At 33.7% G+C, this 21848-nt stretch overlaps 3 protein-coding genes across 3 annotated transcripts; 1 reads left to right on the plus strand and 2 right to left on the minus strand.

Annotated features, from left to right (window-relative positions):
• Positions 1–902: 902 nt before the first annotated feature.
• Positions 903–4215, minus strand: LOC133689319 (vacuolar-processing enzyme-like). Its single transcript, XM_062109135.1, has 9 exons — positions 3940–4215; positions 3688–3852; positions 3453–3609; positions 3176–3261; positions 2878–3077; positions 2561–2609; positions 2232–2441; positions 1494–1700; positions 903–1364 (listed from the first exon to the last, which is right to left on the minus strand). Exons 1-9 carry the CDS (start codon positions 4162–4164, stop codon positions 1182–1184), a joined length of 1482 nt encoding a protein of 493 aa, XP_061965119.1. The 5' UTR covers positions 4165–4215; the 3' UTR covers positions 903–1181.
• A 6325-nt stretch (positions 4216–10540) lies between these two features.
• LOC133688576 (uncharacterized) lies at positions 10541–13757 on the plus strand. The gene is made up of 5 exons (XM_062108098.1): positions 10541–10654; positions 10807–11099; positions 11269–11374; positions 12681–12824; positions 13189–13757. The coding sequence occupies exons 2-5, from the start codon at positions 10807–10809 to the stop codon at positions 13441–13443; spliced, it is 798 nt and encodes a 265-aa protein (XP_061964082.1). The 5' UTR covers positions 10541–10654; the 3' UTR covers positions 13444–13757.
• Positions 13758–14114: 357 nt separating this feature from the next.
• LOC133689010 (probable protein phosphatase 2C 72) lies at positions 14115–16001 on the minus strand. The gene is made up of 5 exons (XM_062108710.1): positions 15621–16001; positions 15212–15532; positions 14964–15081; positions 14628–14851; positions 14115–14527 (listed from the first exon to the last, which is right to left on the minus strand). Exons 1-5 carry the CDS (start codon positions 15792–15794, stop codon positions 14351–14353), a joined length of 1014 nt encoding a protein of 337 aa, XP_061964694.1. The 5' UTR covers positions 15795–16001; the 3' UTR covers positions 14115–14350.
• Between the last annotated feature and the right edge of the window lie 5847 nt (positions 16002–21848).

Genomic DNA, 21848 nt, shown 5'->3' on the forward strand with positions numbered 1-21848 from the left:
TATTAATTTTATTTGGATCATAATATGTAGAGAATCGGGCCAATAAAAAGAGTAATCCCATCGCTTGCATGATTCAAGACATCTGATAATTGATTTTTATTTAATTGAACACAATTTTCTATTTTAATCTCACATGTCCATATAATTATGACAAGCCAAATTTTATCTATCAGTTTTGTTTTATTTTCCTTTTATCTGCTGATTCTTTAGTCAAGTAGAAAAAAAAATTAAAACACTTTCCTATTCCTTTTAAACAAAATGATAGCTAATAAATCTCAGGGTTTTTTAAAATCTTAATAGGAGGTTATTTCTGACATTTTAAAAATCTATAACTAAGAATTCTAACCTCTGCTGTCAAGGAAATACAACTTCCTAAATTTATTAATAACCTGCTTGTGATCTTAGAAAACCTTTATTTATTTATTTATTTATTCTATAGTTCTTACGTACTTGTTGTCACATTTTGAATGTCAAACACTCAATGATTGAAGTATTGTTTGGAAATATGGTTTAAATGTTATATTGTAATTGTATTTTTTAAAAAAATTATATATATATATATATTATTTTAATGTGTTAATATCAAAAATATTTTTAAAAAAATATTATTTTAAAATATTTCTGAAAAATAAATAATTATTTTTTAAAAAATAATCGATACCTTCCCAGGTAAAGTTTAGATTCTGTTGACAAGGGAGTCTAATAACATAGCGATATAGATCTCCTCAATTGCGAATTTGCTACCACGAACCAGTACCTTGTAATTTACTCTATCATACCAAACATGCCGAAAGTTGCCGAAAGTGTTTTAAGAGACTTAATGGCAACGCAACAAAATATTTATGGCGAGTGGCAACTCAATGATAATGGTATTGAATGGAAAGACTGGAAAAGCTCGAATCTAGCAATACCCCAGCGGGAGAACCTGCTCCCCCCTTTAACTTGCTTTTGCTTAAGAAAAGGCCTGATTTTACAGGAAATCTTACATTAGGAATAGGTGCCTTCATTACAAATCATATTTTGGCAGAGAAGGGCATCTAATTTATATTTACAAAGAAGCAATCATGAGAGTGAACATTAAAATACATCCCTGAAACAACTTGTATACAGGTGGATCACATTGGGAAAATAGAACACAATCCTAGTATTTTTTTTGTTTTAAATAGGACATTCTGCTTCAATTAGGCGCTGAAACCTTTGTGAAGAGAGCTCCATGAACCAGAAGGAAAGCTTACACAAGCTTGTGCTGATGCCTCGGCCATCTGTTCCTTCACAATTCCGGCATTGCAAAGGTTTGCAAGAGATCGCATGTGTTTCATCCCATACTGCGATATGGATCCACAGTGTGTTTCAAAAGTCCTCACCTGCATAGAAGAACAAGAGAGAATATATTCTCAAATATGAAGATGAGCCTTTCAATGTCACCAGCAGAGCTTTGAGAACAAACAGGTTAGGAGGTGATAAAGCAGAGGCTGAGAACTGTAAAATTTTACCAGTGTCTTAAGGCAGACCCAATCATCAACAAGAGGTTGCCCAGCAGGACGTACGGTGTTCAATACCTCTGAGGCCTTTTCAATTCCAAAGAGGAGCTTCCCAATAAGTTTTATGCTGTGGTCAATATGCATTCTATGTGACATTGCTTCAACAAACTGCTTCTGAGCTTCAACCTTCCTAGAAGAGCCTTCTGGGGCCTTGCGGTACTGCATAAAGAACAGACAACAAATAGAGTGAGATGGAACTAAAGCAGTTTTTTTAAAAAAATAAAAACACACGAAAAAACTGGTATATAAAAGTAGTTGTTAAGTGCATCTCCTCGCTGTGGCATCCAGTTAATCATATATATAAAAAGCAGTTATGACTCACAGCTGCTCACTTGCACAACTTATACACAACATCCTGCAAGAAGACTCATTTGCTGAATATCCCCTACCTTAATGTTTTTTAAACCATGAAATATCAACAGCCACCGAATGAGCACCTCTCATTATTCGAGAGCTCAGGATCAGATTCTACTATTACCATACAACTTCCTTTACTTCTTGGGCTAACCCTCCTAATCTTTTAACAAAATTATCATAGCTCTCATTCTTATTACAGCAGCCCAATCCATAGAGGGCATGACTTACAAACACATGAAAACATAAAAAAAAATTAATAGCTAGTTGTGATAAAAAATAATGCCCAAAAGGCAGTCTTTTAATTCGAAATGGAACAAAAGAGATAAGACAAACCTTAGCCCAGAAGTGGACGAGATCAGCATCACGCTGATTAACAGCTTTAGAATGTGGCCTCAAGGAGTTCTCCTCCACGAAAGTGTAGTTATCATTTGCAGGGTTTGTACCCAGATACTGGAAGAGGTCGTCCTTGCTAAGTCCAACATCACCATATTGCATGACATGGGAACCGTAGGGAGAATTGTCAGAGGAAGTCCTCCTTTTTACCTGCACATGCACCATAATGAAATCATATGATTATGCAGGCAGATAAAATGTCATGTTTGTTCCTTTCTTAGTATATATTCAAAAGTACAAAATAAAAAGAATGGCCTGCAAACATTTACCAGTTCATATTGCTGGTGCAGAGTTTCTGTCCGTAAATTGTGTATGTCACTGTTCACAAGGTCAAATTATTAATTTTTTGTATATCAAATATCTGTCTTGGGACAATGAAACAACATTTGAATGTTTCCATGAACTTTCGAAAACATTTTTTTTTTACAAGAAGTAAATCCTTCAAGCCTGATAGATTCCCTTATTTACTAGGTATTGCTATTCTCTTATACTTAGATGAGTGGGTAAAACTGAATGATGCTTATGACAATTCAATACTTCATCACATCTAAACAGAAATAAAATTCAAAATTAACACCGTTCATACCTATCCTCCATCCAAGCAACACTGTACAAGTCACCCAAACAAGTTTCGTATTCTGGGGGAGGGCTAGGATACTCTCCAGGACAATAGGTTCCCCAACTGCTCTCTTCTGCATTTGATGCTGTGGTTGCATAGATATTTAAACCTTGAGGAAGAAGACCCTCAAAGATGCTTCCGGATTCACAGGCTTCAAGATAAAACACCTACAGTTTTACAGATATAGCCCATCAAAATTTCTTTTATTTTGAAGTTGACTAAACTAACTCATAGTGCTGCAAGTGGAAGTTCAGCTCGTAATTACCAAGCTTTTATAGGTTCCGGAAGCATGCTTCTTTTTTAAGACATCAATCAAATCATCGGCATAAAGGTAAGGATTGGTAGGCATCCCTGATAAAAATCCATCCACACATGAACGTCAAGCAGTTTATTTAATATAAGACCTTAAGAATTCCTATAAACGACATGTATTTCAATAACTACAAACTAGCGATGATAAAATACAGTGACAATAACCTTTTTGGAACAGTTTCCAAAATAGTAGTTCATCGATCACAAGTTACATAGAAAATGAAACTAACCTAGCACCCCAGGACCTCCATGATCAGTATAATAAATGAAAATATGGTCATTAGGCCCACTATCAACAACTTTTCCACTGCCCCCGGTAAGAGCTGTCTTGTTTCCAAGAATAGCCGCAAAAAAGTTTCCAACGGTGACATCTGGACCAGTATAATCCTGACACAACAAAATCAAAATCAACCCATGAGTGCTGAAGCCACAAAATTTACATCTAAATGAAAAAAAAACCCTTACCTTTGGAACTCCTTTATAAACATCTTCTCCTTGGGGATTGTTGATGATGACTCCAGGCCTTGGGTTCTCTGGGTTATTAGCAATGTCATCGTACATGAAAACTATAATATTTTCTTCCTTCAATCCACCTTGTCTCAGCAGTTGATATGCATGACAAACATCTGCCTGCAAAAATAATAGGAAAAAAAATCTAATTGATCAAACCATTTAATTACATGTAGCTGTTCAGTAAAAAATTATAGTGATTAAGACCTGGTGCCGGTAATTCCAGTAACCGTTAGATCCGGCAAGCAAGATGGCCCATCTAGTTCCGGAAGAATCATCATCACTATTATCATCATTAAATTTACCGGGACGGAAAAACCTAGAAGCCTCCGATGGCAACCGGAGAACGTCACCAACGATGTCTCGGACACCGACGGCGATACCACAGAAAGAAATAAGAAGAAAAATTACGCCGGCAATGAGTCGCGTCATTATCGGTTTTCGGGTTAGAAAAAAGGGGGGGGGGAGGGGTTTGATAGGTTGGTGTCAAAGCATCTGGGGCGAGGTCATGAATTTATATTATTAGATAGTGGGTAAATTGGTAATTCAAGTGGATTGGATTCTTCATAGTTCATAATGGGATGATCCTTGTGAATCTAACGGCCAGGATTTAATTTGTTCCTATGAACGAGGAATCTCATTATAGGGATATAGTAGAGGCCAGGGCGATCGACAGAATTACAGATGTATCCTGCTTAGGGAATTATAGCGTGTAGCTAATCTTATTGTGAGGTTTTGATCAGAGGCTGCAGAGACTGACAGTTAGTTTGATTTTGTCACTGTTTTGAGATACCAGATATGAAATTATTGGAGACAAAGATATAATATAACTAATGACAAAAACTAACTATTTTTAATATAAAATTATTTTAATTAAATATTTTTCATTCACTTTTATATTTATTATATATTTAATACTGTGATGTAACATGTTTTTTTAAAATAATTTATATTTAAAAATATATAAGAATACTTTTTTATATGTTTTTGAATCCAGCACGTAAAAAATTAGAAATCACTAAAACAACGGCTAGAAAAATTATTTAATATTTTTTAAGCTAAATATATTATTAAAATATATCCCAACGTATTTTCAAACACAGAAACAGACCACGGCTTGCAAAATCCATGCTTGTGATGGAAGGTCCTGTGATGAATGGTAGGTGATGAGGTAGGAGATGAATGGTAGGTGATGGTAAAAGGAGTTAGTTGCTTGGGTGAGTGGAAAACTTGTGGGGTCATTGTCGGTAAAGCAAAGTACTCTCATTGGAAGGTGCTACGCACCTCTCGCTTTTTAGTCTTTACATCACTAAAAAGTTAATGTTGTAAAATGCCTTGCTTCAAAATAGAAGTGGAGGGAAGAGGTTGGATGCGTTTTGCCTTCAAGTGTATGATCGTATTTGATTAATTAATGCACATTGTATATTTACACTAATCATTTTAAGAAAATTTCTTAAATTTTCATTAAAAACTATAATTTATAAATATTTTTAATCACTTTTTTATACATTAATAGTAAAACTTATCACAATATTAAAAATACCCGTATTATTTCTGTTGTTGGGAATTTTATGGCTGCGGTGAGGAGTTGCTAGTTTATAATAATTTGTTTTTAATTGTTTGATGTATGTATTTAAATATGTTTAGGAGCATCGTAAATATTGTTTTTTATTTAAAAATATATTAAAATAATATTTTTAAAAATTTATTTTAGACATTAATATATCAAAATAATATAAAAACACTAATGACAATTAATTTAAAATTAAAAAATATCAAGAAATTTAAAAACATAATTAGACCGCTTAGACAAAGTCTTATTAGGCTAAAACAAATTTGTTGATGAATAAATACTATCTAGTGATTTGATTTCAATTTTGCATGTGCTGGCATCAAAACTTGCAATATTTTTGGATTAATTTTAGTGTTAATCAAGATTAGTTTTTTTAGAACAATTTAAAGATACATCTAATATAATTCGTACAAATAACTCAGTAATTTATTTTTAATTCTAATCTTGAGCTTTGAATCCATGAAATTAAGATATAAAACATAACTTCTTGATCTTGACTATCTAACCAATACTTTAAATACTTTAATATCTAAATATGTCATTTATTGAAAAACCCGCGGCATGACTCGATCTAGTAACTCAGCTACTGAAAGTATTTCCTTGATTCATACCCTCCCTGGGAGCCCTAGAATCCGGTGACATGTTTAGAGCAACGGAGTGTAATCGCGCAAGGTAAGACTGAGTAATGGTTATCTATAGTATTGGTTATGGTTTTTTTTAAAAAAATTATTTTTTATTAAAAAATATATTAAAATAATATTTTTTTATTTTTTAAAAATTATTTTTAATATTAGTACATTAAAATAATCTAAAAACACTAAAAAAAAATATTAATTTGAAGCAAATAAAAAAATAATTTTTTTCATTTTTTTTAAAAACGTTTTTGAAACACAAAAACAAACAGGGTCTTAATGAATATTTGTTTTTTTAAAAATGTTTTTGAAAAAAGTTATTTTTTAATTTTTTTTTATATTTATAAATTATTTTAACTTGCTAATATTAAAAAATATAAAAATATTATTTAAATATATTTGAAAATAAAAAACATTTTGAAAAGCAAATAACAAACCTTAACTACTTCAATTCAATGCTAACATAATTGAATTTTAATCTAAGAAAAATAAAGTTTTTTTTTCAAACTTAATAAAATTTAATAATTTTTTAAACATATTTTTCAAGGAGAAATATTAAATAAATACAGTAAAAATCCTAGTTGTTAGACCCAACTCAAACAAGGGCTTGAATCATTGAATTAATTTTTCTATTATTGTTAAAACTACATAACTTTTCTTAGTGTTGATTTCACTAAATTAGGCCAAATTAATCCGATTTAGAAGGATTAATCAAGTTTTATTATATAAATATACTATCTAATTTAACTTAAAAACACGGAATCCTAGATTTCACGTAACGCCATCCAGGTTTGACCGCTGTGCATGAAAGGAGAAAATTATTTTTTTTTTTAGTTTAACGTGGATGTCCGGGCCAGCTTGCGCGCACCTTGACTAATCCCACGGGCCCTGAAGTTAACGATCATGTAAGCCTCCAGTAGCCATCATATGAGCAACCACAGAGCTCGAACCTGAGACCATATAAAGAGCATATCTTTTGGTCCTAAGCTCTTATCGCTGGCCACCACCTAGATGGTTAAAGAGAAAATTACTTGAAATAAGATACCCTTGCTATTTAAGATTATTCTGCCATGAAATAGGAAATGCTCTTGCACCTTTTTTTTTTTTTTTCTCTGGTGCGTGCGAGTTATGCACTTTTATTTAGAATTACATTTTAAAAAAGGTAACTGTGTAATAATCCCCCCCCCCCCCCCAAAAACCATCATAATTACAGCACATTTCTCACCGCATGCTGCTAAAAATGTTGTGGGCGTTCTTTTATAGAAGATTCAAGTGCCTTAATTATCAAATAAGTAAAGTATTTTATTTTATTTTATTATTAAAACAAGTAAATGGTAGTTATTATTCAAAATCAGAAGCATAAATGTACTGGTCCTACTGGAGACTAGATATTCCTTTCCGATTCATTTATTTAATTTTACCAAAAAAAAACAAAAAACAAACAGATACTAAAAATTTGTAGATGATGTGAAATAAAATATAAAATTAGAGATCAATTATCACCTGGTGCCCGTAATCCCTGTTTCCATTGGATCCAGCAACCAGGACGGCTCATCCAGCCCCAGCAGAATCATCATCTCTATTATCATCACCGGCTTCCACTGGACGGAAAAACCTAGAAACCTCCGATGGCATCCGCAGAACGTTTCCGACAGCAACACCTAAGAGAGCAATGGGAAGAAAAATCACGATGCCGGCGGCGCTTGTCGTGGCGGTTTCTGAGAAGGAGAAGGAGATTTGTATTTTGAATCTTTGATTGGTTGTTAGGTGGAGAAGTCTTGTCTGTTGAATTACTGGATGATTGCTAATTTATATTGTTTTTCTTTTTTTAGTTTATTTATGTAGATCAATAATATAGATGATGATGTGGTGCTATCCCAGTGGATTTTAGTTCTGATTCTCCTCGTGATTTCCCTCTTTCGTGTTTCTTTTTTATTTCTTCGAGGTTGTTTGTCTTCATAGTCCACAAATCCTTCTCATCCCCGTAGAAAGCTTTACTGGAAAATAAACCTCAGCCCGCTTAAATTAAATGGCCTGAAAAAAACTATAAATAATTTTTTAAAAAAATATTAAAGAAATATATAATTTTTATTTTTTTTAATGTATGGCTGTCAAGGAAGTTTTTATACCATTTTCATTTTGTATTTCGAATCTTTTTTAAATAGAAGTAATTTTTATTTTATAAAATATAATTGACAAATACATTTTATTTTTTAAATGGAATTTTAAATCATTACTCAATTGATCCTTGACTTTATCCGGCTCTCCAAGAAAATTAACCAAAATCGTTGTGTTGGGTTTTAGCTGGATTAGATAGATTATTAATACAGTAAAATTTAGTTTATCAAGTTGAGTTTCTAGTGATGGGACACCAATAATTTTTATATTTTAAAATAAAATGATAATATTTTAATAAAAAATAGTTGGCACAGAGAGCGAGGAAGGGTGTTAATCAATGAACCAATTAGAGAGTTGAAAGGGCTAATTTCAAGCTACCTTTCAAGCAACTAATTTTATGGGCCTAATTCACGAAAGCAGCTGTAGATGGAAATATCTCCCAACCGAATTAGTTGATTGACGACATGGTCTGCGCGCTGGAGGACCCCAACTGTCTGATCCTTAGCAGTGATGGAGGCTGGCATGGAATCTATTAGTATCAATAACTAGCAAGCAGACAAAACTGAATATTACAGATGCAAGTGATTTTGATGCAAGAAGGAACATCTTCCTCACACTACCCGATCTCCTTTTCCATCCTCACTGTTCCTGTCGTCTGTTATCCCTGGCTTTTTAATGGACATCCTCTCGGACAGTGATGCTTTGTGTTATGGAAGCTGATTAACGTTATTTGAGGCCTTCTGTTTAGGGTTCACGAAGCTAATGCTTCTGCACATTATCTGGCTAAGAAGGGTTCCTCTCTTGAGCCTCCTCTTCTCTCCTGGCCAAATCCTTCTGTGGAAGAGGGGATTACACATAGGAAGTGCCACAGAGAAGCAGTGTGCTTATGTTAATTCAGTTCTTTTCAGCATCATTTTCCTCATCTCAGCAGGAACTTAATATTTTTTTTTATGCTCCGAGTTTGATATTGCTTTCGGTGCCAGGTAGCAGTTGTCGTGTCATCTCTCGGAGCAAATGATATAATTGCGATTTTCAACGTTGCGTGTTGCAAGATATCATTTGTTTATTTACGTAAAACAAGGAGAGGGAGTGTCCAGAACTTTTTCTTGCTTCTTTCGTCACGGCTGATGTCTCGTAAATCATTGTAGTCGGGATCCAAGTTGCGGGCGGTGGACCAACGTCTGAAAATGAATGGATCCGGTTGCTTCTTTCTTTCTCAAGAATCTCAACTTTTAAGAGGAGAGACAATTGAATGGATATCAAGATTCCGATTCATCGAGGATGAGATATCATTTCCTTTTTCTTTTTTTTTATGATACCAGTATAAAAAATTAATATTTCAAATTGATTAGCAATTGAAGCCTGGACAATTTATAAATATTAGACATCACCTTCTTCTTTTTTAATAAATGATTTTTAATTATAAAATCAACTACGATTGCGTGAGTTCAAAACTAAAACAATATCTCTTGAAAAAACTTGGGAGATTTAAGGCGTAGTTTGTCTAAGTTTCTCAACCTACTTTTTTAACACATGAAAAAGTGTGTTAACGAGCTTAAACAGTCGGAAACTTATAGCCTGTTTATATTTTAGTAGTGATTTTTAGTTAAAGTATTTTTTATTTAAAATTGCATCAATATATATATATTATTTTTAATTTTTTTTATATTAGTATGTTAAAATAATTTAAAAATATAAAAAAAAATATCTGAAGAAAACAAATACATAATTTTTTTTAAAAAAAATGCTCTTAGACCGACATCATATTTTTCTTTTCTTTTGTCCCTATCCCTCAAAACACAGTACGGTGATAAGTTTGTACATACATTTTATTTCAACCTTCCTGCCAAACAACTTGGGAAAAAAACTCCTCTAGCCCAGTGGGAAGGAAGCAACCTGAAATACGGACAGTTGAAGGAGATGCCCGTCAAGGATTCGGACAATAAGCAGGCCTAAAATTTGTATTCATCCAGTGTGCAGCGAACAGCTTTTTCACACACCCACAATTTACTGCCATGCTTCCTCGTCATAAGATAAAACCCATTAAAAAATCAGCCTAAGAGAGCCTAGTTGATTGATCTCTCTGTCTTTCACTACAAAAAAAGTAGCTGCCATGATTTTCATTTGATCACAAGTTTGTCATGTCGGGCGGTTGTACGAGCTTTCGCCTCCCGTGCAAGCAAATCAACATCATAGAGCCCGTGTCTTTTTTTTTTTTTTCCCGAAATCTCGTCGTTTTAGTTACTGAGCAAAACAAATGCTTGTAATGAACTTGAAAGCATGAGGAAAATTATGCCTTAGCCACTCACTGATCCAGGCTCTAAGCATCTAAGCAAGGTAACGACGGAAGGCCCATTACAGAAGTTCTCAGCCCACGTAATGTTGTATAATGGGCCGGTCTATTTCTGGGCCAAATAAAACCCAACCCACATAATCTTGAAAAGGCTGAAATAGCCATAGCTTATAAATCCCCTTCCAGCCAGACAAGCCGACTTGTAACGTCACAGTTCTTCACTCTAAAAACCCTGGAACCCAGCGGCATTCCTAAGCTCAAACCGCGATACGACATCTCCGTTACCTGCATAAAATTATTCGAAAGGTTAGCTTTTTTTTCTTTTTTTAATCTCGTTGCCTCTCTAATCTCCATTTATTTATCTGATAATTATTCTAGTTTTTGTCTAGGGTTTAAGTATTTAATTTAATTCCAAACTCTTACAAATTCTGATTTTTTTTTCTTTTAAATTTTTTTAGATGGAGGAAGGAGAGAATATATTGGAGGCAATTCTCGATGATGACGATGACGATGACAACTTAGAAGATGTTGATATGGTTGATGTGGAAGAAGGAGAGTTTGTGGTGGACGAAAATTCACATACTGATTTAGGATTGAACAATGGCATTCACGATGGTGCTGGTGAGAATGTTGGAAACGCAGAGCCTCAAAGTAAAAGCCAGAGGCGGCGGCGCGGCGGTAATAAAAAGAAGAGGAAGAGCAAGAAGAGGGGAGGAGGTGGTCCTGGGTCTAGTTTTACTGACGTGAACAAGTAAATTCTTTCATCACATTGATTTTATAAACTGTTTTGGTCTTATGTTAGATGAAGGAATTTTAGTTTGGTTCTGTTGTCTTAAAAAATAATGGTGAATTAATTTTAATGTGTTCCTAATTTGATAGATTTTACGTGATTTTGGGTCTAATGCTGTTTTGCTTTGCAGGTTTGTGTTAGATACATGTAGACGTTTGAAAGAGAAGAAATCCTACATGGTATATACTGCTGTAGGTTGTTTGGGGGTTTCTGCATTAAGTGATCTCGTGAAAGAGGTGATGTTCCTTTATTCACCTAAAAAGATTATTTGTTTATTGTTTGATCAGTAAGAATGATGTCCTGTGCGAATGAAATTAAGCTGTGCAATTTGTGCTTTCCTGATGATCCTTTCTTCTCAGAATCGTGGAGTCGATACCATTCCCGTGTATGCTGGTCTGTGTTTCTGTCATGTTTTGAGATACCCAATAGCCAAGTGTCTTTGAAGTTTATGTATCATGATGACTGATGTTGCATTTCATATTTTACCGTTGAGCTGCCCTCCTTGTGCTTGGTGAATCGATTTTTTTTTTTTACCTGCCCTGCAGTCTTTGATTAGGAAGTCTCTCTGTATGTGGACTGGCTATTTCTCATGATGAGTCTAGACATCACAATTGTGCTTTCTGATGATGATGCAAACCTGCTGCTTAGATCTGCTTCCATTTTTTTTCTTTTCAAATAGGGTTATTATCTTGAAACAAACCACCATTCATTTTGGTAATGGGCAAGCAAGTTGTACTTGCTGCTTGACAGGAAAGGTGAGAATTTGGGTTCACATGATTCTGGATTGGCCCTGAGCCATCAATGCTCATCCATTCTATTTAAAGCCTTCTGTAAAATCTGACATTGAATATTGTTTCCCTACCCTTGCAGATTTTCGTTGTCAAAGCCATTTGCTGTTTCAAATTGTGTGCTCTGAGATGAGATATAACTTGGCTGAACCACTTCATGATCATTTTCTCTTTATGTAGGTTGATATAATTTTTTAAAATTTTTTTTATTGACTTGGTCTGCCCTTTGAGATTGTCAACAATATTTAAACCTCCCCAATGTTATTTGAAAAATTAGAATGATGTTTCCCCCACTCTTGACAGTGCCTTTTTCTTGCTCTTTAAACTGAGTTACATGTGCTTTTTATGTGAAGGATATCATATACACATGCATAATAAGTTCTTAAATCCTTGTTCTTTGAGTAGTTTTTTACAACTTTGTGGCTATAACTGATGGCGTTGTTGCTCTCATTAGTAAATGATGGTTGTTTAAGGTATTTTCTATGCTGCTGTCCAGCTTTTTGGTTGTTGGCAAATATTAATTCCTTGAATAATTTTCTTATTTTCATGGTTAATTTTCTTTGCTGCTAATTTCTTGCTTTGCATTCTTAATGCATTGTGCCATCTTTTATATTGCCTCTTGAAAGCATGGTTTTATATTAACTACTGCCTTTTCCTCTCTCTTCCCACTCCTTTTTCCAAGTGTTTGCTATGTTTCTGTGTGTTCCGTTTAGATTTTTCTTTTTGGACATGCATTCTAAAATGGAAGTTTCAGGTGTATGCAATTCAGTCCTGTGGAGGGCAGATGACGGTTGATGGCGGACGCTTTCGAACAGGTGGTGGGATATTATGGAATATCATGAAAACTAGAGAACCAATGGCCTACAAAGAGATTATGAAAAAAGCAAAGGAATTTGAGGTGGGTAACTATTGTATTCCCGTAAATGCATTTGATTAATGAACTATTGTTTTGTTCCACGTCCCAACAAGTTGGCAACTTTTGGGTTTATGCCTGTTTGTCGGTGAAAACACAACCAGGTATAAGTTTAATCTTTCATCACTGTATCTGTGGTCGCTTCAGTGCTTGTTGCTGATCTTTGTATTACACTGTACCTCTACTTGTGTTGCATTATGTCTTTGTGTTTAACACAACCATGTATAACTTTAATCATTAATCACTGTATCTGTTGCCATCTTTGTATCACACTATACCTCTACTTGTGTTGCATTATGTCTTTGTTTTGAATACTAACAATCTGTATTATCTGGACCCCCCTTTGCAGAAGCAATTTAGGCAACAACCTATTCGGCGAGCACCGGAGCAAAACAACAAGTGTTCCTCTCAAATAGCTGCCTCTGGATTCATTGATGAGACACCAGTCAGCGTACCAGATAGTTCTCAAAAAGAGCTAGCATCTCAATCTCAGCATGAACAGTCCAGTGCTGATGAGAAGCGCAAATCTGTGCATGAGAGGATCAGAGTACCTGTTTCATATGACGACTTGCTTGGAGATGATTTGAAAAATGATGAAGCATGATTTCTGAAGCATGAATGTGGGGCTTGGCAGCAGTTTTGCACTCGGCTATGCGGGGATACAGAAATACACTTGAGACTTGACAGGATCTTTTTCCAGTTTTTGAAAGGAGAGTTTCAGCAGGCAGTCCATTTTTAACGTGCAACTGTGTTACTTCTTGAACATAGATTGTCCTCGCTTCTTCCTCCATTAAAAAAAAAAGAATTAATCTTACTGCGATGGATGCATTGCCCTTTTCTTTCATTGTTCATATTAAAGGTGCCCTCTTAACTCTAAAATATAAATGAGGATTCCTCGGTCGAAGTTGGTACTGCTGATTTTTGGGGTGTGTAGCACTTGTTTTTAAAGTATTTTTTTATTTAAAAATATATTAAAATAATATTTTTTTATTTTAAAAATATTAAAAAAAATAATTTGAAGTGAAAAAATTAAATATTTTTAAAAATAAAAAACAATCAGGCTGTTAAATTTACACTCTTGTAACTCAGAAAAGCAGAACATACGGGCCTCGAACCCATTTTTACGCAGGACCTCTTATGACTGTATAGACGGAAACATTCTGGTCCCACATAAAAAAGCGCGGGGATGAGATTGATGAATCTGTGATTTTCGATTTCTTTGGGGCTTAATTCGAGCCCGCAATCGTTTGATACTTTTAACACTTTCGGTTCTCATAGTGTTAAACTGTTGTTTTGTTGATTATTATAAAATCTCTAGGCATTTTCAACAATTCCCGTGCTCACCTGTACACACTAAATGGGACTCTCTATCATTGGGGACTTCTATGTTTCTCAATGAGAAATCTGAAAATAGCTGACAGTATCACAACATTATGAACATAAGCTGCAGCAAAAAGAAAAGAGGCTGTGCTCAACTATTACAAGACAGGCTAAAAGATGAAGTCAGACTGCTATTTTCTCGTTTGTAGGAAGAGGCAAACCACCGTGCAATCATCTACTTTCGAAGAAGTAAACTTCCTTTTCCACGCAGCTGTAGCAGCCTCCACCACAGCCTTTGCTGCTGCCTGTTCACTATCTGCTGCCGAAACGATGGATACCACTTCCTTGTTGCTAAGCACATCCCACACCTAAGTAACACGAGACAAGTAACACAAACCAGTAATTATCACTTCACCTTTGCAATAAAAATTGGATTCTACTCATCTTTGAGTTGAGGCAGTTGCTTACCCCATCTGATGCGAGGATAATGAACCGATCCTTGGAAGTTACTCGGTGATAAGAGATGTCTGGTAATGCAATTATTCCATGGTTTTTTAGCAGAAAGTCTCCAAAAGCTCGAGACATGGCTAAGCCTGGAGAATCTTCATGAGGTAGCCAGACTCGATGGACGTGTGGCTCTTCCTTTAGTGCAAGTACTCTGCCATTACATTGCCTTATTCTTCTTGCTTCACCTGAATTATAAGATGACCCGGTTTTAAAAATTGAGTGCGGGGATCAATTTCCATATTACCATTAAAAGTTGTTTCAACTCTGCCTTTTAATTGAGAAGGAAGGATGTCCTACTTGGTACTCCAGGCTTCAAATCTGTAGTTAATTGAACAGGCATGATTCCTTTCTGATCATTAGTTCTGCCCAACACAGCTCTCGAGTCTCCAAGATTAGCTATAATAAGATCTTCACCCTGTTTTCATTTTCCAAATAACAAACAAAACAATGATAAAACAGATAAATAAACATCCTTTCCTTTACATATGAAAAGGAAAAGATTGATTCAAGAGGATTTGTATGCTCAAAATAGCTTGCTTTCTTACCTGTCTCACGACAACTACTGCAGTGGTTCCACTGCAAGAGCAGTCTAGACCTTCTTGGAGCTTGATCTCTTTGTCCATCACCTTGAAGGCACAAATACATGCCTCTTTCCATTTATGAAAACTTTCACTTGGTAACGGTGCTAAACCACCATCTGCTTTCTCATTGTTGTGATCTCTAACGGTCCTTATCTTTTCTAGAGCGTTCTTCTGATTTAGCAAGAGTGATGGCAACCTATTTCTCACAGTCCTGCTCACTATGTGACCATTCTTTCCATGCCCATCAAAAACTCCACAGAAAGCTCCATGTTCCATTCCATAGCCCTCCGTAAGAAGAACAAGTTCCAATCAGCAACAAGACTTCAAACAACAAATGGTGAAATCTAGTGAAGAATAAATAGCATGAACCAACCTGGTGAACAACAGCAGCATCTTGGTTTACTCCCTTGCTTCCTTCTTTAGAGTAAAGAGAACCACGCTTCTCAATTCCATGAGAAACAATATCTTCTTGGACATGCATGACATTTTCAAGGCCATCATCTGCCTGGTGTATCTCAGAAGATGCAGAGGATATGCAGATTCCCATCTCTCAACTTGCACAAGTTTTTTCTAATTTCTCTTGCCAACTTATTACAAGTCCAATGACTTGTGAATATAATAGAATAGCCTCCGAAATCATGAATTTAAGGAACCCAAGAATGCGCATGTCAGCTCAACACTAATTATCTATAAAGCTTAGAGTGGCTCCCAGCGAGCAGAGAGCACAAGCTACCTCAATAATTCGCTGTTTTTTAATGTTGGGTCTTATTTTAGACCACAAGACTCGCTTTAAAATGGGCATGTGAGGTGTAGTCTTTTAAGATTAATATTTTAATACCCTCTATTTTCTGTATGAGACTATTCTTTTTTTTTTTTTTTAATCTTTACCCAAATGGTGAATCTGAAAGAAAAGATTAAAGGCACCGTTTGTTTTTTTTTTTTTCAGTTGAAAAGCGATTATGTAAAAAGATGATTTTTTTTCTTCAAATTAAAATTATTTATTTTTTTAGATCGATTTAGTATATTAAATTAAAAATAAATTTTAAAAAATATAAAAAAAATTATTTCAATACATTATTAATAAAAAAAAACATAATCTGAAAAGAAATATTTATTAAAATACCAAACAAGCTCTAAAGAATGTGTACACCCCTACTAAAACTTCAAATCATATTTTAGTGAGTTAGATGTTTATTTTTTAAAAAAAATTATTTATGTTACCTGTTATTAAAAAATAATATAAATTATATTTTAAAATATTATATAATAATTTAAGTTTTTAAATTGAGTTAATTATTTGATATTGTATTAGAATCTAGGCTCAAGGTTCAATCTTTTAATTAATAATAAAAAATAATAAGAGTAATTTCAAGCTTTAAAAAAATATTATAAATTATATTTTATCACCTTAGCTAACATATTGAATTATTTTTGAATTGAGACGATAATTAATTGAAATTGGGCAATACAATTGGATGAAGATGCAGAGATGTCGTGCCAAATCAATTCAGAAAGTTGGGATAACATCAAATAATTCTACCGACTAAATTAACAAGCCATTGCCAAAGTTTTTCCATCCTTTTCCACTGTCCGAGCAATCAGATTTGTCTGGGACATGGATTTATCAGAAAATTAAGAAAATTTCGAACATCATGACAAGAAGGCTGGGACCCATCCATGCTCTCAACTGGCGGAAATCTATACAGTGTGCCCTCCTCGTGTCAGGATACATTACTTGAAAAGAGAAAATAAATGAATGTTCGGTCCCTCGCCAAAGCAAGAGTTGAAAAAAAGAGATGGGAGTTGACCCTTGACCAACTTGTTGCCCTAATTTAAAAGCTTGGATCCATGGAGTTAGTTACAAGTCATCTGACAGTTGAGACAGGTTCATCGAGAGATTCAAACAGCCGGTCACCCTATCAAGCTAGAGCCATGATGAATCCTGGTTTTGTAGAGTGGAATTATGCTTTTTAATGCCTTGAAGCAAGCATGGAGAAATAGAGCAGGGACCCGTCACACGAGCCATGCACGTCGTGAAGGTTAATCAAACAATCATGGCCGTAGAGAGTGGGGACTTTCTTCAAGATCATTCATCGAGGATAAATTGGCGGGTGTTGATTGTAAGAGATAATCGAAGTTGACTTGTGATTTGAGGCAGGTATATGGTAGCTTATTAAATCGTGGGTTCTACTCCCAATAATGTTGTGCCGTTGGGCAACCAATATTTTAACTCTTGCGTGATTGGGAGCTGGGAAAATACCATGTGCTTTTGGAGCCATTGATGAAAGGAGGAGTGGGTGGAGGGAATTTCTTGAGTAAAAAATCCTTTTTAGCTGGAAGCAGGAACTTATTAAGAAGGGTAAAAAACACTAGAAATACAAATGCTAGCGACATTTGAGGCTACCATTCCTTTTACAATGAGAAAAACCTTAGCCCCTAATGAAATGACAAGTGATTAGATGAAATGTATCGAAAGCTTTCCCATTCATGTGGTGGTGCTGTGATTGAATAGCACCTTCACTTTTACTTTGACATCATGATCAAGCTCGACCGGAAAAAAAAGAAGCCCGGCCGAGTGTTATTTATTTAGATAATAAAAAATTATTTAATATTTTTATTTAGTTTGACTTGGTTGCTCAATTTAGAATTTGTTTTATTTAATTTTTTTATTTAGTATAAGTTTAAAATTAAATCATATAAAAGTTATATCAATATAATCTAATTAATTTGTACAATTTAAAATTATTCTGTCTAATCGGTAAAAAAATATAAAGATAAAATTGACATAAAAAACCTCTTAACTCAATTTATTGACTCGCTTAAGTTTATGTGGAAGTTGTTCTGATGTAACTTAATCGATTTGGCCGGTATAAAAGTAATGTGGTCAATTGGTACAAAAGATGCAATGATGAAATTGAGAAAAAAATAATGAAATTAAAAGGAAAAAAATTTGTTAACCTGATAATCTAAAATAAAATAGTGTGAGAGTTGTTTTGATGTGATCCAGTTTACTTAATCGATTCGTAATTAATTTGGATAATTGTTAAAAAATTTGAAGGATGAAATTAAAAGAAATAATATTGAACAAAAAGGAAAGGAAATGGGCAAAATTATATAAAAAAAATATAAACAGTGAAATTCTATGATGATTTATAGGTTTTTTAGTTGGGTGTGCGTGTGCATTTATATATATATATAACTTAATTCTTGGAAATTTAATGAAAGCACGGGACCCCTTTTCTTTACAATTAATCAATGGTCGAGCTAGAAAATATCGGAAGTACAAACATACAGATTAAGGTATGAATCACCGAATCATATAATTTTGTGATTCTTCTGTGCTACAAGAAAGGTCGCCTCTTGTAATCTCTAGAGAGAAGACCCTAACGCCATTCAATCCACTCGAGCGACCGACCGACCGACCGACCGACCATGCCATGATGACGCTTACGGCTGCAACCCTAATATGCAATATCCTTTTGGTGCCAAACATTTTACAGCGCACTTGACACCGCATGTTCAATGACCTTGAATAATTCGGTGCGTCCGCCGAATGCCTTCTGCTTTCTTATCGTATGTAACCGTGCCATCTTGTCAAGAATTTCAACTCCATCCACAATGCTTCAGCTCTTTAATTTCCATCGAGGAACATGGTCCCTCCTCCTTTTATTCTCAAACGTTAATAAGAATCGAGATACACACAACTCATCTAAAAGTTAAGTTTAATTATTGGGGATGGCATCAAAATTTTGATGATAATATTGTTATGAGTTTTAATTTTATTATTTTTATTTATTTAATAAAAATTAAATATATGATAATACAAGCATGTGAAAGTTTCAAATTTAAAGAGTTTTCATTCAAAAAAGTATATTAAAAAATAATATAAATTATAATTATAATTTTACCTGAAAATTTAAATTTTTAAATTGAATTGATAGATACATATACTATAAAAATAATAAAAACTATTCAACTACTAAATAAGCTTGTTTGATTCCTTTTCGGTCACAGGTTAAATTTTATGGGGACTCTTATATAACTTAAGAATGTTTAGTGAAAAAAAAGGCAGGGAGACTTTATAAACGAGGGTAAAATTTATCCTTAAAATGGGTAAAAGTGGGGTTAAAGTTAGGGTAAACTTTAACCCTCAATTCTTTAATTTATATTCTCTCTTGAAAAAAAATTTTATTTCTTTTTCTCCTATTATTACTAATATCCTAACTAATTCCCTCTTAGCATGTTATCCTCTCGTTTCTTAATACATCAAGTATTTTAAAAAATAAATCAACCTTTACAACCTTAAAAAATGTTATTATAACAATTACTCATGTAGCAATTTAATTTAATTTTTTTTATCCTCTACCGAACACCATATTGGGGTTGAATTTTAACTTCCAAGTTTTATCATTTCGTTTCTCTCTCTCACTTACTTTTTACATTAAAAGACACTTAAATAATCTTAATTTCTCTCTCTCTAATCACTAATGATATTTCAATTATTTCTCTCTCTCTCCACTGCTAATTTACCCTTCAACTTATTAATCCAATAAACATCCTTGAAAACTAACTCTTATACCATTAATTTAATAATTACTCTATTAAATTTCTAATCTCATACCAAATATCATTTTAAGCAAATAAAATAGGCATGTCACGTGCGGGCCATTTACGTTTTAGCGGAAGTGGATCCAACGAAATACATGTCGTTCATACTAAGTATTGGGTCTAGGCTCCAGGGGAGGCTATTTGTTTATTAACCTAGGTAACCACTCCGATTGTCTTTTGGGCTCAGGGTGGCAGTGCCGCCACCATCTCCACCTCCCCAGCCCACTCCAGGGTGGCTATTTTGTCCATTAACCTCCTCTGATTATCTTTTGGATTAAAAGGGTGTTTAGTATCTAAAGAGAAGCCCAGTCCAACAACAACCGGCAAATTTAGCCGGGCCTATTATCTCGATTCTGTAAAGATCCTCCGAGACAGTTCTACATCTGGAAGAGGAGACCCAATTCAGACTCTTGGTGAAACATTTGTTGTGTTTTGAACTAAAAAAAAACCTTGAAATACACAAAGCATTTATGTTCCAAATTAAGTTATAGTTAGTCCTACCTTTGCGTGATTTGAAGACCAATATATTTGAAGCATGCAATAATTTTTACAGCTCATAGGATACATATGTAGATCAGAAACAACTAGTTTCACTTCAAGAATAAATACATATTTGCCTTATCATGGACTTGGGTCGACAAATACTTATCCAGTATTTTTAATTTTGTGTGATTTCACATGGAGATACCCTGATTCTTAAATTTCTTTTATGCATCTCCGATTTTTACTGTAATGTGAAGTGTGAGATATGTACATAGGCTGTTGGATTCCATTATCAATTAGTGGGTGATAGTGGGCTCAGAATGCACGTAAAACATTAGTCTCCCATTAAAAAGAGCTGAACACTTGGTTTAATTTATCCTTTTTTAGGTAAATTGGCATGCTTAAAGAAACTTCTTTGATATCTCCCGCATCTTGGTGGATATCACAGCATGGTGAAAAAATTGAGAGTTATCACCTCATAAATAGAGAAAAATTCAAAATCTTAAAATATATATTGTTCCAAATATTCAGATAAAGAGATTATTTATATTTAAAAAAAGAATGACGTTACCCTTATAGTATTATTTCTCATGAAAGGTTACCATTAGTATATGCTTTTCTCCTAAATTGATTTTGTGATTACTATTAATTATCTTTATTTTTATTTTTAATTTCTACTTATTAAATTTTTTTTTAACATCGATCTCTAAAAATAAAACTCATTAAAAAATAATTTTAAAAAGGGATATTAAATTAAACTTGCTAAAAAAAATAAGCATTGTACCCATATAGATGAAAAGAATTGGACTTTAGACCTCAGGAGTAATAAAAATAGGTTTTGGCCCTTTTGTAAAAAAAATCTTGTGAATTGAGAATTTTTGTCATTATTTATTTATTCATTTGTTTTTTTTTTAAGAAAACATTTGTGTTTTTATTTTTTTTGGTATATAGACCCAATAAACCAATTTATTTGACTTTTTAATGGGCTTGATAAACTTGTTATCAGGTTTAAAATACATGCAAAAACAATATACTTTTTTGAAGCTGGAATTTTGGCTGAATGTTTAGAATTTAAAAAGCTAAAATTAAGGGATTGTGATTCTAGGTTTAATGTTGGGATAATTTGGCTATAATTGGGAGATTGAAATTGAGTTTTAATAATAAAAAGATTTTGAAATTGATTGCTAAAAATATGGTTTAATTAATTGATTAATCTGGACTAAATTGAATCAATTAAAGACAATTGAATTGAAATGAGTTAATTTGGTATTGAATTGAATTAAATCGGTTCAATTGAAATAAATTGGATTGAATTGATTAGATTAAAAAAAATAAGATCGAAATGAAGTTATGTAAATAGATTTAATTGGTCCTCAAAATGTTTTTTCCTTTCCATTACAGTCCTTGGCTTTAAGATGTTTCCATTAAGATGTTTAATTTTAAAATTTCTTTTAATTTAAATCCTAAATTGAATTAATTGATATTTCCGATTAGTCTTCGGTTTCCTAAA

This window comes from Populus nigra, chromosome 3 (assembly GCF_951802175.1).
Source record: "Populus nigra chromosome 3, ddPopNigr1.1, whole genome shotgun sequence".
In the NCBI taxonomy this organism is placed as follows: Eukaryota; Viridiplantae; Streptophyta; class Magnoliopsida; order Malpighiales; family Salicaceae; genus Populus; species Populus nigra.

Bases quoted from the DNA above. Each gene is read 5' to 3' on its own strand.
- LOC133689319 (XM_062109135.1), bottom strand. From the start codon at position 4,164: ATGACGCGACTCATTGCCGGCGTAATTTTTCTTCTTATTTCTTTCTGT. The intron at 2,610-2,877 runs GTATGAACGGTG...CCTTGTGAACAG, and splicing joins GTTGCTTGGATGGAGGATAG to TGACATACACAATTTACGGA. The intron at 1,365-1,493 runs GTAAAATTTTAC...TCTTCTATGCAG, and splicing joins GGGTCTGCCTTAAGACACTG to GTGAGGACTTTTGAAACACA.
- LOC133688576 (XM_062108098.1), top strand. From the start codon at position 10,807: ATGGAGGAAGGAGAGAATATATTGGAGGCAATTCTCGATGATGACGAT. The intron at 11,100-11,268 runs GTAAATTCTTTC...TTTGCTTTGCAG, and splicing joins AGTTTTACTGACGTGAACAA to GTTTGTGTTAGATACATGTA. The intron at 12,825-13,188 runs GTGGGTAACTAT...CCCCCTTTGCAG, and splicing joins AAAAAGCAAAGGAATTTGAG to AAGCAATTTAGGCAACAACC.
- LOC133689010 (XM_062108710.1), bottom strand. From the start codon at position 15,794: ATGGGAATCTGCATATCCTCTGCATCTTCTGAGATACACCAGGCAGAT. The intron at 15,533-15,620 runs GTTGGTTCATGC...CTTCTTACGGAG, and splicing joins ATGCTGCTGTTGTTCACCAG to GGCTATGGAATGGAACATGG. The intron at 14,528-14,627 runs GTAAGCAACTGC...CGTGTTACTTAG, and splicing joins TTATCCTCGCATCAGATGGG to GTGTGGGATGTGCTTAGCAA.